Here is a 17,581-nt window from a genome sequence, read left to right as displayed (position 1 = left end):
TCCTGCCCGCCACCGCCCCATCGGTGTCGGTGAGCTCGGAGCGCCGGTGCCGTGGGAAGGGGGAGCACCCACCGGTGGTTTGGCTCCGCTGCCGCCCAGCGCTGCTGATGCTTTTCTTCCCCTTCCCCTTTCTTATGTGCACCCCCTCGTAACCTGCTTGTGGCCGGTGATTTTCCCACTGTTCTCTAGGAGGTGCAAACCAGAGAGAGGGCTTTAGCACCTACTCCTACACCGTCTCCTGCACGGAGACCTGCCACTTGTGTGGGGTCCTTCAGAGCTGCTCCTCCACAAACACATAAGTCCATCCCCAAACCATCCAGCTGGGGGTTATTACCTTTAAGTGCGGTGAACAAAAGAGCTGGTGTCGGTTGAGGATGTGATTCCAAAGGCCAGAAGTGATGCTTTGGAAAGAGCTGCAAAAGAAATGAACAGGAAAGAATTAAATCCCAGCACGGTGCCAGCACCTGGCATTGTGAAACTGGGAAGTGTGGTTGAGTCTGACCTGTGTTGGTCAGAGCAACTTGGAGTGACTGTTTCAGAACTTGGTTACATGACCATGAGTTATGACCAGAACTGGACCAAGAGGTATTTTGGCACTTGAAATATTTGCGTTTTAATGTGTTTTACAGAGTGTTGTCAAATATGCCCTGGAACGGTGCTACTGGTTGGAAGCAGCCTAATAGGGTACTTACATACTAAATTCTCTTGAGAAATCATGTAGGATATTTACACTGGGGTGTTTTTTAACTACAGCTTGCTCAAAGCTGGGGTCCTCTGGATTTTATATTTGTGAAAGCATCTAGTAAAGGAAAGAATGCTTAAAAGCAACTAAATGCCTTTTTCTTTCCTCCCTCAGTTGCTCTGGTTTTGGGCTGCCTTTCAGGATTTGATAGATTCCCAGCAGAAGGGACACCAGGGAACTGCTGGGGTTGTTTCTGCCAGAGTTCTAGAGAGAGAAACTTCTGGATGAGATGCTTCAGAGTGATGTTTCTGGATTTCAAACATTTATTAAATATAGAATGTATTGGGAGAAACAAACACTTGCAGCACTGCCTGAAATTGTGGTTTTTGAGGCATCGTGTTTCTTAAGTTTCCTTCCCTCTTATTTTCAGATCAAAAATGTTCAAAACAGGAAGTTTGACTTGTGTTTTGTAAGCCCTTCCCCAGCTTTGTCGTACCTCGGGCAGCTGTTGGCCTTGGTAGAACCTCAGCTCTATGATTCAGCATCACTTCATCGATTGCAGCTCTTCTTGGAAGGTTGTTATTTCTAACGTTAAATGTTTCCTCCCTTTTCCTTTCGTAACAGCCATGGCAATGACGGGCTCCACACCGTGCTCCTCCATGAGTAACCACACCAAGGAGCGAGTTACAATGACAAAGGTGACGTTGGAAAACTTCTACAGCAACCTCATTGCGCAGCACGAAGAGCGAGAGATGAGGTAAAAATCTTCCTTTCCAAACTGGTTCAGAGCCAAAAATACACATCAACTGCATTTAGATTTCTGGAGTCAAAGCAAAAATAGGGTTTTTTTTTTTTGCTGAGCGTGTGCCTGGGCACCTGGATGGGATTGGTGTGAGTATCTGGTGCTGCTGGGTCTCTGTGTCCCATGGGAATTTAGGCTGGAGCTGTTTGAATTTCTCCTGAAACATGCACGTGCAAAAGCGATGTGGCACTTAGCAATTTAGAAACCCATATTTTGGATGATATGACTAAGTAGAAACTAACTTTAGGATGTGCTTGGGATCATTCAAGTACAACTCTGAAGTAAAGCCAGTGTTCACAAGTGTTTATCTTGCCCCTGTTCTGCTGCCTCTTCCCATTTTATGTCCCTAGTTGTAGCATTTAAAGCTCAATCTAGAGCATCACATTCAGTCTGGATTATAATGTGTCATCAAGGTGGCCGATCTAGGAAGTTAATCTTTTACAGAGGGATTGCTGTAAGGACTAAATGCTGATGTGTCTGTGACTTGACTGAATGTATGGCCCCAGAATGTGAGCAGCAGGTTGAGGGAGGGGATCCTGCCCCTCTGCTGTGCTCTGGGGAGAACCCCCCCTGCAGCCCTGATCCAGCTCTGGGGCAACTGCACAAGAGGGACGTGGAGCTGCTGGAGCGAGGCCAGAGGAGGCCCCGGAGCTGCTGCGAGGGCTGGAGCAGCTCTGCTCTGGAGCCAGGCTGAGAGAGCTGGGCTGGGGCGGCTGGAGAAGAGAAGGCTCCTGAAGGGGACACCTTAGAGCAGCTCCAGTGCCTAAAGGGGCTCCAGGAAACCTGGAGAGGGGCTTTGGACAAGGGATGGAGGGACAGGCCAAGGGGAATGGCTTTAACCTGCCAGAGGGGAGATTGAGATGAGCTCTGAGGCAGAAGCTCTTCCCTGGGAGGGTGCTGAGGCGCTGGCACAGGGTGCCCAGAGAAGCTGTGGCTGCCCCATCCCTGGCAGTGTTCAAGGCCAGGTTGGACACAGGGGCTTGGAGCAACCTGCTCTAGTGGAAGGTGCCCCTGCCTGTGGCAGGGGGTTGGAAGTGGAGGAGCTTTAAGCTCCCTTTAACCCAAACCAGTCTGTGATGTCTTTAAATATATCAGTCAAGTATAGCACGTGATTTAACTGAGAAGCGTTACTTCTACTTTCCTTTGGCTGGAACCCTCTAATTTGCTGAATACCCTCCAGTTGTAGCACTGGGACTTCCGATACTTGCTGTGTAGTCTGTAATCAGAATTTTGAAGAAGGTTTAGTGTTCATTCACTTGCTGACTTGCTGCCAAAGGCCTGGCTAGATCCAAGAGGAATGCCTGCAAACTACAATAACGGCAGAGATGAGGAAGCAATTTAGCAATAAATACTAACTTGCATAGATATTTTCTTCAAAACTTTGAATTAGTAAGGAGAGATTGAGGTCTAATCCAAACAGCAAACATCACTGATTTAATTCCTTTCTTTCTTTTTGCAAAGCTCTTTCCTGCTTTTTATTATGAGCTCTATTGTCAACTCCCAAAAACTCACCATCAGGGTATTCTCTGTTTAGGATCAAGACTTTGAACAAACATACTGGAGGACAGGCTGAGAAAGTTGGGGCTGTTCAGCCTGGAGAAGAGAAGCTGTGTGGAGACCTCAGAGCAGCTTCCAGTGTCTGAAGGGGGCTACAAAGATGCTGGAGAGGGACTCCTCATTAGGGACTATAGTGAGAGGACAAGGGGTGATGGGTTTAAACTGAAACAGGGGAAGTTCAGGTTAGCTGTTAGGCAGAAGTTCTTTACTGTGGGGGTGCTGAGGCGCTGGCACAGGTTGCCCAAAGAGTTTGTGAATGCTCCATTCCCGGCAGTGTTCAAGACCAGACTGCTCGCAGTCTTGGGTGATGTGGTGTAGTGTGTGGTGTCCTTGCCCATGGCAGGGGGTTGGAACTAGATGATTTAAGGTCCTTTCCAACCCAAACCATATTATGATTCTGTGACTTTAAGTTACTTGGGAGTTTTTAGCAATAGTTGTGTCTGTGGATGTTTAGTGGGAGTTTGAAGTGGTGCTGACAAAATCCATGCTGAAGTGCAGATAGGACCTTTTAAGGATATTTGGGGGCATTTCAGCATCAGTCAGTCACACTGAGCTATTTAATTCTGCTTTAGTTCAGTTGTCTTTTGCTTCTGGAGTTGCTGTTTTGAGTGTGGAATGACTGAGCTCTCTGGGTGCTTAAAGAAGACCAGAGCCATTTAAATGGGCCTGATTGTGGATGTGATAACCCCAAATATTATCACATTGCAGCAGCTGCGTGGTGGCACAGGAGACAGGAAGAGGATCTTCTTGCAAAGAATGACTTGCATAAAGAGAAGGAATTTTTGAGTACATTTGTAATGTTATACCAATAAAACACACATGGAGAGGGAAAAGAAACCAAACAGCAGTCCCAGTTCAGCCAGTTATTAATATGATTGCTGTTGGGAAGAAGTTCCCAGGGGGTGATGGTTACAAATGTCCCCTGAATCCATTCCTCTCTCTGAAGGCTTGCTTCCTTTTCTTCTTTTCTGCCAAATAATCACTTTGTATTAAGGCTGTAAATATTCCTGATTCTTTAAGGGGCACAATGTGCACAGACATGTTCACTCTTCCCAAATGTCCTGCTTTTCTCTTACGAAATACAAACTAACGTCTCATTTTGCATCTGATGAGTTTGAGATGCAGAGAAATTGCAGACCCGCGTATGTGTTTAAATAGCCAATTCTCCCTGGAATAAGTGAGACTTTTTGGTGTTTAAAGATTTATTATGGCTCTGGCCTTAAGTGACTTGCCCAGCTGTCAAAGAGAGACAGGAATTGAACCCAGATCTTGATCTACGTTCGTATACAATGAAAATACATACTTGAATAAACTGTGAAACTTGAGGTGGGTTTAGATTGTCAAAATTAGAGAGGACAAGGCTGGGATGGTAAAGATTCTTCAAGATTAATCTCATGTTTAAGTCTCCCTTATATATCTTTTACACTTGGTACTTGCTGGCATTTGCTTTCCCAGCAAGCATAGACCAGACGTGTTGGATATGTGAATGTGATGCAAGAAACAACAATGTCTTTCTAACTTGTCTCTAGACAAAAGAAGCTAGAACAAATGATGGAAGAAGAAGGCTTAAAAGATGAAGAGGTAATGAATATGGGAAAACTATCTTAATGGTTAAATACAAGTGATTTTCTTTCATAACTGGAGATCTGGGATCTTGGGATCTCTGTCACCTCTATGGAGCCCACCTGCAGAGTTCTCACTGTGGTTTGTTCTTTTCCTAAACTCCAGAAAAGAATCAGGAGATCAGCACATGCACAAAAGGAAACAGAGTTTCTTCGCTTAAAGAGGACAAGGCTTGGCTTGGAAGACTTTGAGTCTTTAAAAGTCATAGGCAGAGGAGCATTTGGAGAGGTGAGTCCAGAAAAGATGACTAACCTTATTTCTGAATGACACTGGTATTTGTTAAAGACTTGCAAATGGAAGATAAATGTAACAACCACAGATTGATTTTTAGCTTAGCAGTCATGTGCATCTGTCTTTATGCTTGATAAATGCTGTTTTAAAACCAGTATGTGCTTTAAAGGAACTTGAATGCTGTTAAGAAGGACTTGGTAGGTAAGCGAAATACAGGCTTGGCAATTTACCTACACTGTGGCCTCCTGGGCTGGCCTTGGAGATGGGGAGGGCTGGAGAACCACCTGCAGTAGCATCTTCTGGTGGCCTTCTTCAGTGAAAGAGGCTTTGGACCATCTGCTGTAGGTGTCCAATTGCTCAATGTGTCATCTCTGTTAAAGAGATTTCATCTCTTACACTTGTTTGCCATTACTGTGCAGTGTGTTAATGGATTTTGGCTGTTACCTGATATGATTTCATTAACTGAAAGCCAAGGGCTTGATACCCAAATTTGTCCAGAGCTCTGGTGACAATGCTGTGTCTGATTCAACCTCTTGCATGTTTCCAGGTGCGGCTTGTCCAGAAGAAGGACACGGGGCACGTTTATGCAATGAAGATACTACGGAAAGCTGATATGCTTGAGAAAGAGCAGGTGAGTGGCCACCTTGAGCAGCAGCGCTGCCATCGTGTTTCGCATGACTTTGGGAGGTCACTGTGATGTGTGGAGAGAGGTAACAGGCATCTGTGGTTTAGGTTTATTAGCTAAAAGATGGTATTGTGGGTTTTTTCCCCTTTCTTATGGAGCAGTGATGTCTAATGCCTTGCTTAGTTGTAATGGAAATTGCAGTTGTGACCTCTTTTCCAAGAGGTTCTTCAGTCTGAAGTGAAGTGGGGCTGAGCACACTTTCTGCTTGAAACCCAAGGAAAGACAAAGGACTAGGTTTGTCTTTCTCCAGTGAAAGAGATGGACAGTTCTATGTGTCTGATACATGTTCCTCCTCCTCGTTTTATGACAATGTGTTACACATACACACATGCAAATGATTCAGTATAGACTCCAAGATGGGTGTGTTACTGCATTTATGATTTATGGAATTGGATAGAAACATCAAAGTGATATGGTTGCTGGAATTCTAACTCGGAGTGACATAATGTAGCACTGTTAGTATTTTTAAGGCTTTCCTCTGCTAGTACTTCTGGGCAGAGAAGGCTCCTTAAGGGGAGACCTTAGAACAGTTCCAGTGCCTAAAGGGGCTCCAGGAAACCTGGAGAGGGGCTTTGGACAAGGGATGGAGGGACAGGACAAGGGGAATGGCTTTAACCTGCCAGAGGGGAGATTGAGATGAGCTCTTGGGCAGAAGCTGTTCCCTGTGAGGGTGCTGAGGCGCTGGCACAGGGTGCCCAGAGGAGCTGTGGCTGCCCCATCCCTGGCAGTGTTCAAGGCCAGGCTGGACACAGGGGCTTGGAGTAACCTGCTCTAGTGGAAGGTGTCCCTGCCCGTGGCAGGGGTTGGAGCTGGAGGAGCTTTAAGGTCACTTCCAAACTATTATATGATTTATTTCATAGACTAATATGTAATAAAACAAAGGTTTGTGATTAATCAAACCCATATGTGTATCTCCAGGTTGGCCATATTCGTGCAGAGCGGGACATTCTGGTGGAGGCTGACAGTCTGTGGGTTGTGAAAATGTTCTATAGTTTCCAGGACAAGCTAAACCTCTACCTTATCATGGAGTTCCTGCCTGGAGGTAACTGCCTGGAAGCCACAAGCTGCTTTCCTTTCATTTGGGGGTTTCTAATCTGTTAATAACAAATGTAGTCTGGGACTAGAGCATATGTGGTTACCATGCAGGGGTGTTACTTTGTGAGGAAACAAGTCATTGTAAAGCTTTCTGCTTTTAGGAGTTGGGGGCCTGAGGTCTTTGGCTCAGGCTTGTGTCTTCTAGCTGGAGATCACTGAAATTGGCCTTAATACTCTGTGAGTTCTTAACCTTCCTGCACGCTCGCTATGGATAGAACCATGACACAACCAGGTTTTGATTTTCCAACCTTTTGCTTTTAGCTGCCTTGCAGCAGAAATAGCTTTTATGGTCCTTTTTCAGAGGATGATGATGATGTTTGTCGTTCATTGTCAATGCTACTGTAACTCAAGAAGTTACTTATACGGAAAGCCTCTAATAGGAGACTAATGAAAGCACAGGAATGCTTTCTGAGCTGCACAGATGCAATCTGTTTTCTGTAACAGCTCTGTAGCTGAAAGCATCTATTTTAATCTGTGATTCAGGTGTGTAATGAGGAGAGCAGCCTAAAGCTGACTCTTGTTTCAGGGATGCTTCTGTACTGCTGTTTCATCTTTATGCTATTTGGCTGAGTTGGTAAGTTTAAGGCAGCTACGATAGAAGCCTTTCCACATATAGTGATACAAGAGAGACATTGAGGTGCTGGAGCGGGGCCAGAGAAGGGCACCAGAGCTGGTGCAGGGCCTGGAGCACAAGTGTGATGGGGAAGGGCTGAGGGACCTGGGGGGTTTAGTGTGGAGAAGAGAAGGCTCAGGGGGGACCTGATCGCTCTCTGCAACTGCCTGACAGGAGGATGGAGCCAGGAGGGGGCTGGTCTCTGCTCCCAAGGAACAAGGGATGGGACAAGAGGAAACGGCCTCAAGCTGCCCCAGGGCAGGTTTAGCTGGAGCTGAGGAACAATTCCTTGCCCAGAGGGTGCTCAGGCATTGGAACAGGCTGCCCAGGGCAGGGCTGGAGTCACCGTCCCTGCAAGTGTTCACAGCCCGTGTAGCCGAGGCCTCAGTGCCAGGGGTTAGTGGTGGCCTTGGCAGTGCTGGAGAAGGGTTGGACTGGATGAACTTAAAGGTCTTTTCCAGCCTGGAAATGGGAGAACACCAAAGTTTGTCACAGAGGTGCCGGGGAACTCTATTATTTTGTATGAAACCAGTTTGGATTTTCTAAGGTTTTAAATACCTTAGTTCTTTTCTCTGTAGATGTCTTCAGTATTAGTAAGAGTGGAGTTTCTGTGTTCACTTTTCCTGTTTGTGGGGTGGCTTCTAGGTGACATGATGACGCTGTTGATGAAAAAAGACACTCTAACAGAAGAAGAGACCCAGTTCTATATAGCTGAGACTGTGCTGGCCATTGATTCTATTCATCAGCTGGGTTTTATCCATCGGGACATAAAGCCAGACAACCTTCTTCTGGATAGCAAGGTATGTACTAACCATGGGCAGGATGGTAGTGTATAGGTTTTGTCATTTTGGATATTGACCTGAACTGGTGTTAACAATTGTGAAAGAAGATGGTGCTTCTTTCTGAGCCCTGTTCCTTCCAGCTTTTGAAGGCATATCTGCTGGGGGGAAAAAGACAAACCAAGCCAAGGTAGACCTCTCCTCCACCTCTAGCTGTATTTACACCTTGATTTTTAGCTCTCTTCTTACAGTTGTTGGAGCTATTTTTGGTTATTTCAGCTACAATATAAAGCACACAGTTTCAGTTCTCCCCTTTGAGTCAAAGATGTTTCCTTTTGGTCTCACATCTGTTATGCTCACACTTGCCAACTCTTGGGTGGATGATCGTATCAAGTGTGAAGGACGTAGCTGTTCTATCAGCATGGCTGAGAACAGAGATATTATCTCCCTCAGATCAGGGTGTATTTCTGAGGCTGGCCAGGTTACCTGAGTGCCTCCAGATGGCATTTGCAGGCAGTGTGCAGAAAGCGTAGTCATTTCAGTATCCTCCTCTTGCTCACTACAAGTTTGCTTTACATTTAGCTTGCTTGGAAGAAGGTCGCCAACAGTAAATACTTTACCACTAGCCAAGTAATGCACTGTTGGAATTACTGATGTAATTCCATATGTCTACATCTAGATGTAGGTAAAGGTAGGGTTTTGAAAAGGATCTATATTTTAGGTCTGCATCTAAAAATTGCTCCTCTTTGGTGTGGTCGTGTGTTTTGCACTAAGATCCAATCACTGAGTTTAAGGTGTTAATCTACTGGGGTCAATGCACAACCCAGGGACTTGCCTGCTTCTGGAGATACTTGCTGTCACTTTGAAGGGGTCAAGAGCTTGCAGGAGCAGAGGTTTCTTGAAGTAAATAGCTACTGTGCTCTATGTACACATCCAGTCCTAGGCTAAAACCAGCAATGCAAAAGAGTGCATCTATTTATTATACAAAATAAATGGAGGGGAAGAAGAAGAAAAGTTTATTTATATGTATTTATATTATGTGCTTGTGTCTCATTATTTTTGTGTTTTCTTTTTTTGGTGTGTTTTTTGGTTTTAGGGCCACGTGAAACTCTCAGATTTTGGTCTATGTACTGGCCTAAAGAAAGCCCACAGAACAGAGTTCTACAGAAACTTGAACCACAGTCTTCCCAGTGACTTCAGTAAGTGTTCTGGCTTCAGAAGGCATTCTGTGTACTGACAGCTCATCTCACCATCTGCATCTAAGGGTGCAGTGAGGGGTCTAATGACCAGGGTTGCATCTTGAGGTGTAATTTTGATTTTCTGATAGAAATTTCAGTTCCTTTAAAACAAAACCATCTTCATGTCCAGAAGGTTGTCTTTGAAATAGACTCTGCTGTAGCCCTTCTTCATATGTGTGATAAACCTTGAGTGAAAAAACTGTGTGGCTTGGTAGATGGTAGCTGTATTTCAAGTGATATTTCAATGAATAAGTGAGCACAAAGTCTCTTTGAATAGTCAGTAATTTTCTCAAGAGGAATAACTTTGATCATGGGCTGTTAATGAAAAGCTTGATAAAATTTTACTATTACACAGGTTTGGAACTTGCTGGTAGGTTTAGGGTATTGACCTGGGTAAGGCCCTGGCTGCCTTTTTTTGTTGTAAAGATCTTTAGTGTAATGGTTTGGTGGTAAAAGTGTGTAGTGGGTGACCAGTAGGATTCAATCACATACATTCTGATCTCCTTTAGCTTTCCAGAACATGAATTCCAAAAGGAAAGCAGAGACTTGGAAGAGAAATAGACGGCAGTTGGTAAGTACATTTCACCTGCTTGGGAGTGTTCTCTGCTGAGCTGTTGCATTCAAATAGCCTATATTTCAATGACAGGCATTAATCCAGAGCTCTGACCAATGCTGAAATAAAGATTCATGTTTTCTCCTTTAAAAAGAGGAATGACTCTAGCTTGTCCTTTATCCATCTGCTGAACAGCTGGTGACATATGTGCCTGAGATAAAATCACAGAGTAGTTAGGGTTGTAAAGGACCTTGAGATCATCTAGTTCCAACCCCCCGCCATGGGCAGGGACACCTCACATTAAACCATGTTGTGTAACACTGTCATCATTATTTACACTGATAGATGATGCCTCCCAGCTAAAACAGTTCTTAGAATCATAGAATCCCAGCCTGATCTGTGTTGGAAGTGACCTTAAAGCTCCTCCAGCTCCAACCCCTGCCCCGGGCAGGGACACCTTCCACTAGAGCAGGTTACTCCAAGCCCCTGTGTCCAGCCTGGCCTTGAACACTGCCAGGGATGGGGCAGCCACAGCTTCTCTGGGCACCCTGTGCCAGCGCCTCAGCACCCTCACAGGGAAGAGCTTCTGCCCCAGAGCTCATCTCAGTTTCCCCTCTGGCAGGTTCAAGCCATTCCCCTTGTCCTGTCCCTCCAGGCCGTTGTCCAAAGCCCCTCTCCAGGTTTCCTGGAGCCCCTTTAGGCACTGGAGCTGCTCTAAGGTCTCCCCTTAAGGAGGCTTCTCTTTTCCAGGCTGACCCAGCCCAGCTCTCTCAGCCTGGCTCCAGAGCAGAGGTGCTACAATGATGACCCATTCCAAGATGTATATTAACAATGGTACCCTTCCCCGATGGTATTTTAAGACTCCTTCACATGAACATGTTGATTTCTGTCTTTACATATCTTGAAATAAATGCTTTAAATGACTTTTCTAAAGAATTTTGGAGGCAATCTGGTGTCTTCCTCAAAACAGCCACTGTTGCTTAAGTTCCCACATCCATATCAGGCAGTTTTCTCTGACGATGCCTGACTGACTGTATTTGTTCCAGGCTTTCTCTACTGTGGGAACTCCAGATTACATTGCTCCTGAAGTTTTCATGCAGACTGGCTACAACAAGCTTTGTGACTGGTGGTCGCTTGGGGTCATCATGTACGAGATGCTGATTGGTAAGAGAGGCACTGCACAGGTCTTAAGCAGGAATTGTGTAGGGCATCGGCTGTATCTGTGTGCTTGGGCTCAGCAGCTCAAAGCATCCACTCTTAGGTGGTTTGTGAGATGTGTTCTGACTTCAGTAACAACAGGAGCTGGTTTTGCTTTGGTCAAGGTTGGATTTTTCTTTCTTTCCAGGTTATCCGCCATTCTGTTCTGAGACTCCTCAAGAAACATATAAGAAAGTCATGAATTGGAAAGAGACTCTGACATTTCCTCCAGAAGTTCCAATATCTGATAAAGCCAAGGATCTTATTTTAAGGTGCCAGCCATGTGGTTTGCCAGTTAACATAGTACTTTCTTGTCTTGTCAGCTGTATTATATGCCTCTCATGGCTTGCTTCACATGAAAACCCCCTGATGCTACATACTGTTACACACATGCATCAAATGCTGAACTCCCTCGTCAAATACACTTGTCTTCCAGAGGTCATTTAGTGGTTCCCTGCCTAAACTGTGCTGAAAAGCAGCTCCCATGTAAGTGCTGCTATTCTGGCAAAATACAGATGTTTCTGCTCTTTATTTTGTCTGTGAGCTTCTTGTGGAAGCAACTTAAATCTTCCTGGTAGCTGCTTACACTAGCAATGATTTTGCCATTGTAAGCACTGGAGCATACAAATGTATCCCAGTGCATGCTGACTCCTGCTTTTCCATTTATATACTCAATCACTTCTCTATTCTCAGGACAGAAATATAAATGTCTAGCTCTTTAGGCTTTATATGTTCTGCTCTACACTGGTCCTGAAATAGAAAGGGCACATTATCCTTTTGGGAAAGAATACCACATCTTAATTGTAGCCTTTGACGCAACATTCCTAAACATAACTTTGTGTGTTGGTTTTGCTGTGGGAGTTCTTAATCTTCTCCATTTGTATGTTAAGAAACCATAGTAGTACCAGCTCAGAAAGCTGTTCCATTTTGGGATGGAATGCTTTCGTTTTCATTCTTCCTTCATTGTCATTCTTCCTTCCGTCCCAGATTTTGCTGTGAATGGGAGCACAGAATTGGTGCATCTGGTGTGGAGGAAATAAAGAGTAACCCATTCTTTGAAGGGGTTGATTGGGAGCATATCAGGTAAGATGCTTTGCAGCAAAGCAAGCTGCTCTGCTCTATGGGCTGCTTAAAGCCAGTCCCCTTCAACAGAAGGGAGCAGCTTGGTTGGGATTTATCATATCCAGGTGTGGGTGAGTGTATTTTGGTCCCTGTCTGAAGCTTGTCAAGGTTTAGGTACCTTCTGTCTTTGATTCTGTTAAGAAATGGGAAGTGGCTGAATCCTGTTTTCTTTTGCCTTTGAGATCTCATTGCTGAATCTGCTCTTCTTGGCAGAGAGAGACCTGCTGTGATTTCCATAGAAATTAAAAGCATTGATGATACCTCAAACTTTGATGAATTTCCAGAATCTGATATCCTTAAACCAACAGGTAAATGCTTTGATTCTGCATGTAAAGAATCCTTCTTCTCCAGCAGAATAATTTCCTGTTAATCAGAGAAAAGATCTTACTAGATACTGGCTTCTTCTATTGTGATCACTTTGTTAGCTTGGGGGTCTCGTGGTGCAGGGGTGTGCAAGCTGCAATATGGGTTTTGGGAGATGGGATGCACGCTTGTAAATGATGCAGGAGCATCTGAGGGTATCTCTAAGAGGCAACAGAGCGCAGGTCTCAGCAGGACCCTGTGGTGTCCTTTGGGACTGCCTAATTCTTGCTAGTCTGTCTAATGCTTAGTGTAGGGATAGGGTGGGACAGGAGAGGAGAGGTTTTGGTGTAAATCTCTAAAGGATCTTTGTATTTACGTGTCAGAGCATAGTCACATGTTTGCTCTGTATGTTTAAAGAACATGTCACAGCAGTTTCTGATTGGGGTTGAGGACTGGCACATGGAATGCCCAGACTTATGGTTATTTCTTCTTTTAGAGGCACTCTGCCCTACTTTACATCCAGTGTTCTGTATGAAACTAAACTCTGCAGTCTTCAGAGGGTAACTTTGTCTTTTTCTGTGTCTTACCAGTGGCCACCAGCAACCATCCAGAGACTGACTACAAGAACAAGGACTGGGTTTTTATCAACTACACCTACAAGCGATTTGAAGGTCTGACAGCCCGAGGAGCGATACCATCCTACATGAAAGCAGGAAAGTAATAAATCATTACCTGGGACAACTTCTGAGCCATGGAACTCTGCTCCTGTACTTTGGGTTTAGACCCACACAAGAACTACTTCCTTTTTTTTAATGAAAACTTGAGGGCTATCAACTCTTGGAGAAGACTTCAGGACCCCGTTTTGTTACACACCCTGGTTGTTACTAAGGATTTTTTCTACATCATTGAATGTTTGTATCATCTCTGCTACAAGCACGTTTTGCTGCTTCAGGAGGAAGAGTTTGTTGTCTTTTTAAACTCCTTGCCAGTTGTACAGTCTGTCGAGAGAGCATCCCTTCACTTGGACATGCAAAAGCTCTTCACAGGGACTGTTTTGCCAGTCCTGCATTTTAAGTGACAAACTCAACCTGCCAATTCTGCCAGCGCTGTCTTCCCCAGTGGCAAAGGACTTCAGTACAGAGGAAACAAAGCAATAATGAAAGCCTGAGACAGAAAACTCTCCACTAAACTGTCTAGTAGGACACAACTTGTATTGCCTTAACCTTAGTTTGTAGTGCTGGTTTTTATAGTGCTACTTGGAAGCCTCTCTAATGGCATTTCTCAACTCTGGTGCAGTGGCCTCCAGTTGCAGTGCACTTTACTTTTGGTACTAAGACAGTGATTTGACCCTCAAGCCATTTAATATTTTTGTTCTAAATTAATAATTGTGCAACACTTTTTCTTTCCTAGACAGTCAGGAGAAATGGGCCAGTTCCTCAGCAAGCACCAACACTTTTCATTTACTGTATGCAAGGATGGATCTCTAAAGGCTGCAGGTAATGCAGACTCCAGCTGGTAACACAAGTGGATCTGGAATTAGAGCAGAGAGGGAAGGAAATGCATTTAACCTGAGCCTTGGTGGGCATCTTGTGCACAGCCTGGTTAGTCAGGAGGCTTCCCGGTCCTGTTGCTGCCATCTTTTGGCCACTTCTAAGATCTGCTGCATCTTCGTCGGTTTAAAGACAAAACCATCTTCTGTGGCCTTTCTGCTCTGTTTTGGAGCAAACAACATCAGATTCGTCCATGAGTCTTGCTGGTGGAGGCCTCCCTGGCTTTTCCTTATGGAGCTCCTCTTGCTGTGTGGCTGAACCATCCGTCCCTGCAGTCTTCCAAAGAGACAGTGTCTCATGGGCTCAGAGTTGGGGCAGTGGAACCCACTTTTCCCCTCTTTTCCTCTCTTTTTCTTATTGCCTGGTGTCATTTCTACAAGTACATTCAGTTATGGTCAGGTTGCTCTCCAGGAGAGCTGGAAAGTGCCTTTCCTTGCCTGGGCATCTTGGAACATGCCTGCAGTTTGGGAGGGAGGATTCTGCCTCAGCTGAGCTTTTGCTAATCCCTTTTGCTCCACTTTGCACCTATTTTGTAGTTAACTCTGCAAAATGCCTTTGGTTAATGGGTCCAGGGGCAGGAGGCATTAACCTTTAGGCCTGCCTGGTTCCAGTCTTTAACTTGCAATTAGATCTAAAAGTACATATATAAATATAATGAGGTTTCTAAAAGCATCTATCAATTTGAATTGTCTTGGATTCTTGCAAACTTACTGGTGCTGAACACTAACTACATAGCACAGACAAAGTTGTTTAGAAACAAAGCCAGAGCAGTGTTTCAAAGTCAAAGGAAGCTCTCAGTTATATTTGATCCTAATATTCTAGATTAGGAAATGAAAGAAAATGAGTTTGTTGTGAAACTTGTTTTACTAGGTGCTTTTTAGGGAGTTTTTACCTAGATGTCTTTTGAATTCAGTGCCATTGTGAAGGACTGATTGGGGGATTGGAGTGCTGTATATAGCTAAAAGTGGGTGATAACTGGTTAGCATCCTCCCCCTGACCACTCCTTGTGCTTTTTGTATATGTCCTAGGAGTTGCCATAAGCAGTTTAGATACCACTTGGATCCTACAAAGCTGAAATGCAAAAATAGCCTTAATCAGAAGTCCCAGGATCACTGCAGTGCGCAGGGCTCACTCCAATGAATAAGGGCTAACTGGAGCTATGATTTACAGGATCAGGCTTTTCATCAGCTAGTCAGTAATAGCATCTTCTGCTCCCTTTCTACTTTTTATGAAGGACTGATCCCAACTTCTCAGATTGCTCCATCTCCTTATCCTGCAGTTTTTTCCCAGCCATGTGAAAATGTTGCCTTATAAACCATTGGAAAACTATGAGGTGTTAATATCAAACCAGTTTTAAAGCATCCTACCAGCTTAGTTACTGCCTTAAAATAATGATAATTAAAACCTCCCAAGTCCTTTCAAGCTGCTGTGGATTAGGAATAAATGATTTTTGGGATAGTAGCTGCATTATTAGCCCTTTACTATAAGGGACTGGCATTTTTCTTTATAAATACCAAAGATGAAGAAGTGAAACAACTCTAACTTGTGATAACATGCTGTAAAAACCCCTTTATGGTAATACGGACTGTGCATTTTTAGTGCAAGTGTGTTCTGAATCCTCTGATTGTTACTTCTTGAGTTAAAGGTCAGGTTTTCCAAAGGCACAAGGAGCATCTGTCAACCTCACTCCTGTTTTATTATGGTTGTGTTGTGAGCCTGCTTCCTGCTACAGCTGTTCACCATCACCAGGACAGAAAGTACAGCATCTTCTTTCCAGGATCCATATTTCATTTCCAGATGAACATTTTACTATGCCTGTTCCATGTTAGCCAAACATTTTTCTTAGCTCCTGGCTCGTGTATTGAGGTTGTATGTATCTTCTAGCTCTGTTTTGTTTTTAAGCTGCAAGCAGTTGCTGGACTTGTAGGAGTTATTCCATCTGAATTTCCAATGGATCTGAACATGAGTGATGCTGCCAGTTCATCTCTGTATCATGCCTAGCACAAAACTGCACCAAGTGTTTCTTACCACTGTGCACTGACTCTGCCTTAACCTGTAAGTTGAAACAAGCATCTGTAAATACTTAAAAGCTGTTACAAAACTGCACTGTACAATGGGGCAGGTGTAGTGGGTGTTGCTTTTTATGGGATGATCTTTGCATTGTGTTGTGTAAATAAAATCCTCTTAGGAAAGGAATCTCTCAGGTTCTTGTTTCGGACTTGAAACTCATTTCAGAGTCAAGTGCTCGGGTGTGAGAATGCAGTGGGGCAACCCATGGGCTAAGGCCAGGCTGAGGAAGTTCAGCCTGGAGAAGAGAAGCTGCGTCGAGACCTCAGAGCAGCTTCCAGTGTCTGAAGGGGGCTACAAGGATGCTGGAGAGGGACCTTCATCAGGGACTGTAGCGATAGGACAAGGGGTGATGGGTTCAAACTGAAACAGGGGAAGTTCAGGTTAGATAGGAGGAGGCGCTTCCCTGTGAGGGTGCTGAGCCGCTGGCACAGGGTGCCCAGAGAAGCTGTGGCTGCCCCATCCCTGGCAGTGTTCAAGGCCAGGTTGGACACAGGAGCTTGGAGCAACCTGCTCTAGTGGAAGGTGTCCCTGCCCGTGGCAGGGGGTTGGAACTGGATGAGCTTGAAGGTCCCTTCCAACCCAACCCAGTCTGTGATTCTGTGACTCTATTTTCTGTAGATGCACAGCAGCAATGAGCACCCTGTTAAAGGTCCTGAAGTCCAGAAGAATTAAACCTCCCTGGCAGAGTACAACTGGCCTTCTGGCAAGGGTGGACAATCCTGGCCTTACTCGGGCAGTGTGTAAATATAACTTCATTTTACCAGCTTCAGGACAAGTTCATTTTCATCTTTTCCTCTTTCTATTTTTAAAAGGCACTGGAAGCAAAGCTCTGACCCTTCATTATTTTCCTACCACTCTGTAATATGCCAAAATCCACTGTGGTTCTTAGTTCATTGCTTCACACTTGTGACAGCTCCACTTGTGAGTACAAGTTCCTGCCATCATTTTGGTAATTCCACTAAATTAAATCTTTTAGTGCCTTTCTCAAGCTTCATCAAGAAAACCTTCCAAACACATCCACCACTGAAAATGGGAATAAAAGCCAGACCTGCTCCAAAGCTGTTTTCCTCTGCAGATGGAGTAGGTAAAAGCATCTTTCACACCAAAAGCAACACTGTGGCCTGTTTTAAATGCTGCATAGTTGATGGGTTCAGTAGTGTTGGGTCATACCTGCACTATGTGCTGCTTTTAGAACACCACTGCAATGAGTTGGTAAAATCCAAGTAGTAACACCTGTGTATGGGTGCTGCAGAAGGTCCTGCTTGGTGCATTTCTATGTCTTTGGGGTCACAAGCCCCACTTGCTTATGAAGGAAGAAACAAAACCTAGTAACTGATCCCCTGCCTGTTCTTCTGCTCCACATTTAAAATGACTTTTAGAAGAGCCAAACAAGCCAGGTATAATTTATACTTTAATACAGAAAAGAAACCATACAGCTGTAGTTCACACACACCACAGGGAACACTGCAGTAGGTCTAGAG

At 44.6% G+C, this 17,581-nt stretch overlaps 1 protein-coding gene across 1 annotated transcript; it reads left to right on the top strand.

Annotated features, from left to right (window-relative positions):
- Nucleotides 1-1,308: 1,308 nt before the first annotated feature.
- On the top strand, nt 1,309-13,201 carry STK38 (serine/threonine kinase 38). The gene is made up of 13 exons (XM_010015570.1): nt 1,309-1,439; nt 4,571-4,622; nt 4,770-4,892; nt 5,443-5,526; nt 6,499-6,622; nt 7,934-8,088; nt 9,164-9,266; nt 9,815-9,876; nt 10,905-11,022; nt 11,204-11,327; nt 12,043-12,138; nt 12,391-12,485; nt 13,092-13,201. Exons 1-13 carry the CDS (start codon nt 1,309-1,311, stop codon nt 13,199-13,201), a joined length of 1,377 nt encoding a protein of 458 aa, XP_010013872.1.
- The last annotated feature ends 4,380 nt before the right edge of the window (nt 13,202-17,581 follow it).

This window comes from Nestor notabilis, unplaced genomic scaffold, assembly GCF_000696875.1.
Source record: "Nestor notabilis isolate BGI_N333 unplaced genomic scaffold, ASM69687v1 scaffold16085, whole genome shotgun sequence".
NCBI lineage: Eukaryota > Metazoa > Chordata > Aves > Psittaciformes > Psittacidae > Nestor > Nestor notabilis.
This window is presented reverse-complemented; position numbering and strand designations above follow the sequence as displayed.

What these genes read in the sequence shown, in the direction of transcription:
- STK38 (XM_010015570.1), top strand. Translation starts at nt 1,309, where the DNA reads ATGGCAATGACGGGCTCCACACCGTGCTCCTCCATGAGTAACCACACC. An exon ending in CATGGAGTTCCTGCCTGGAG is followed by an intron (nt 6,623 to 7,933) that starts GTAACTGCCTGG and finishes GGTGGCTTCTAG; the next exon opens with GTGACATGATGACGCTGTTG. An exon ending in GCCAAGGATCTTATTTTAAG is followed by an intron (nt 11,328 to 12,042) that starts GTGCCAGCCATG and finishes CTTCCGTCCCAG; the next exon opens with ATTTTGCTGTGAATGGGAGC.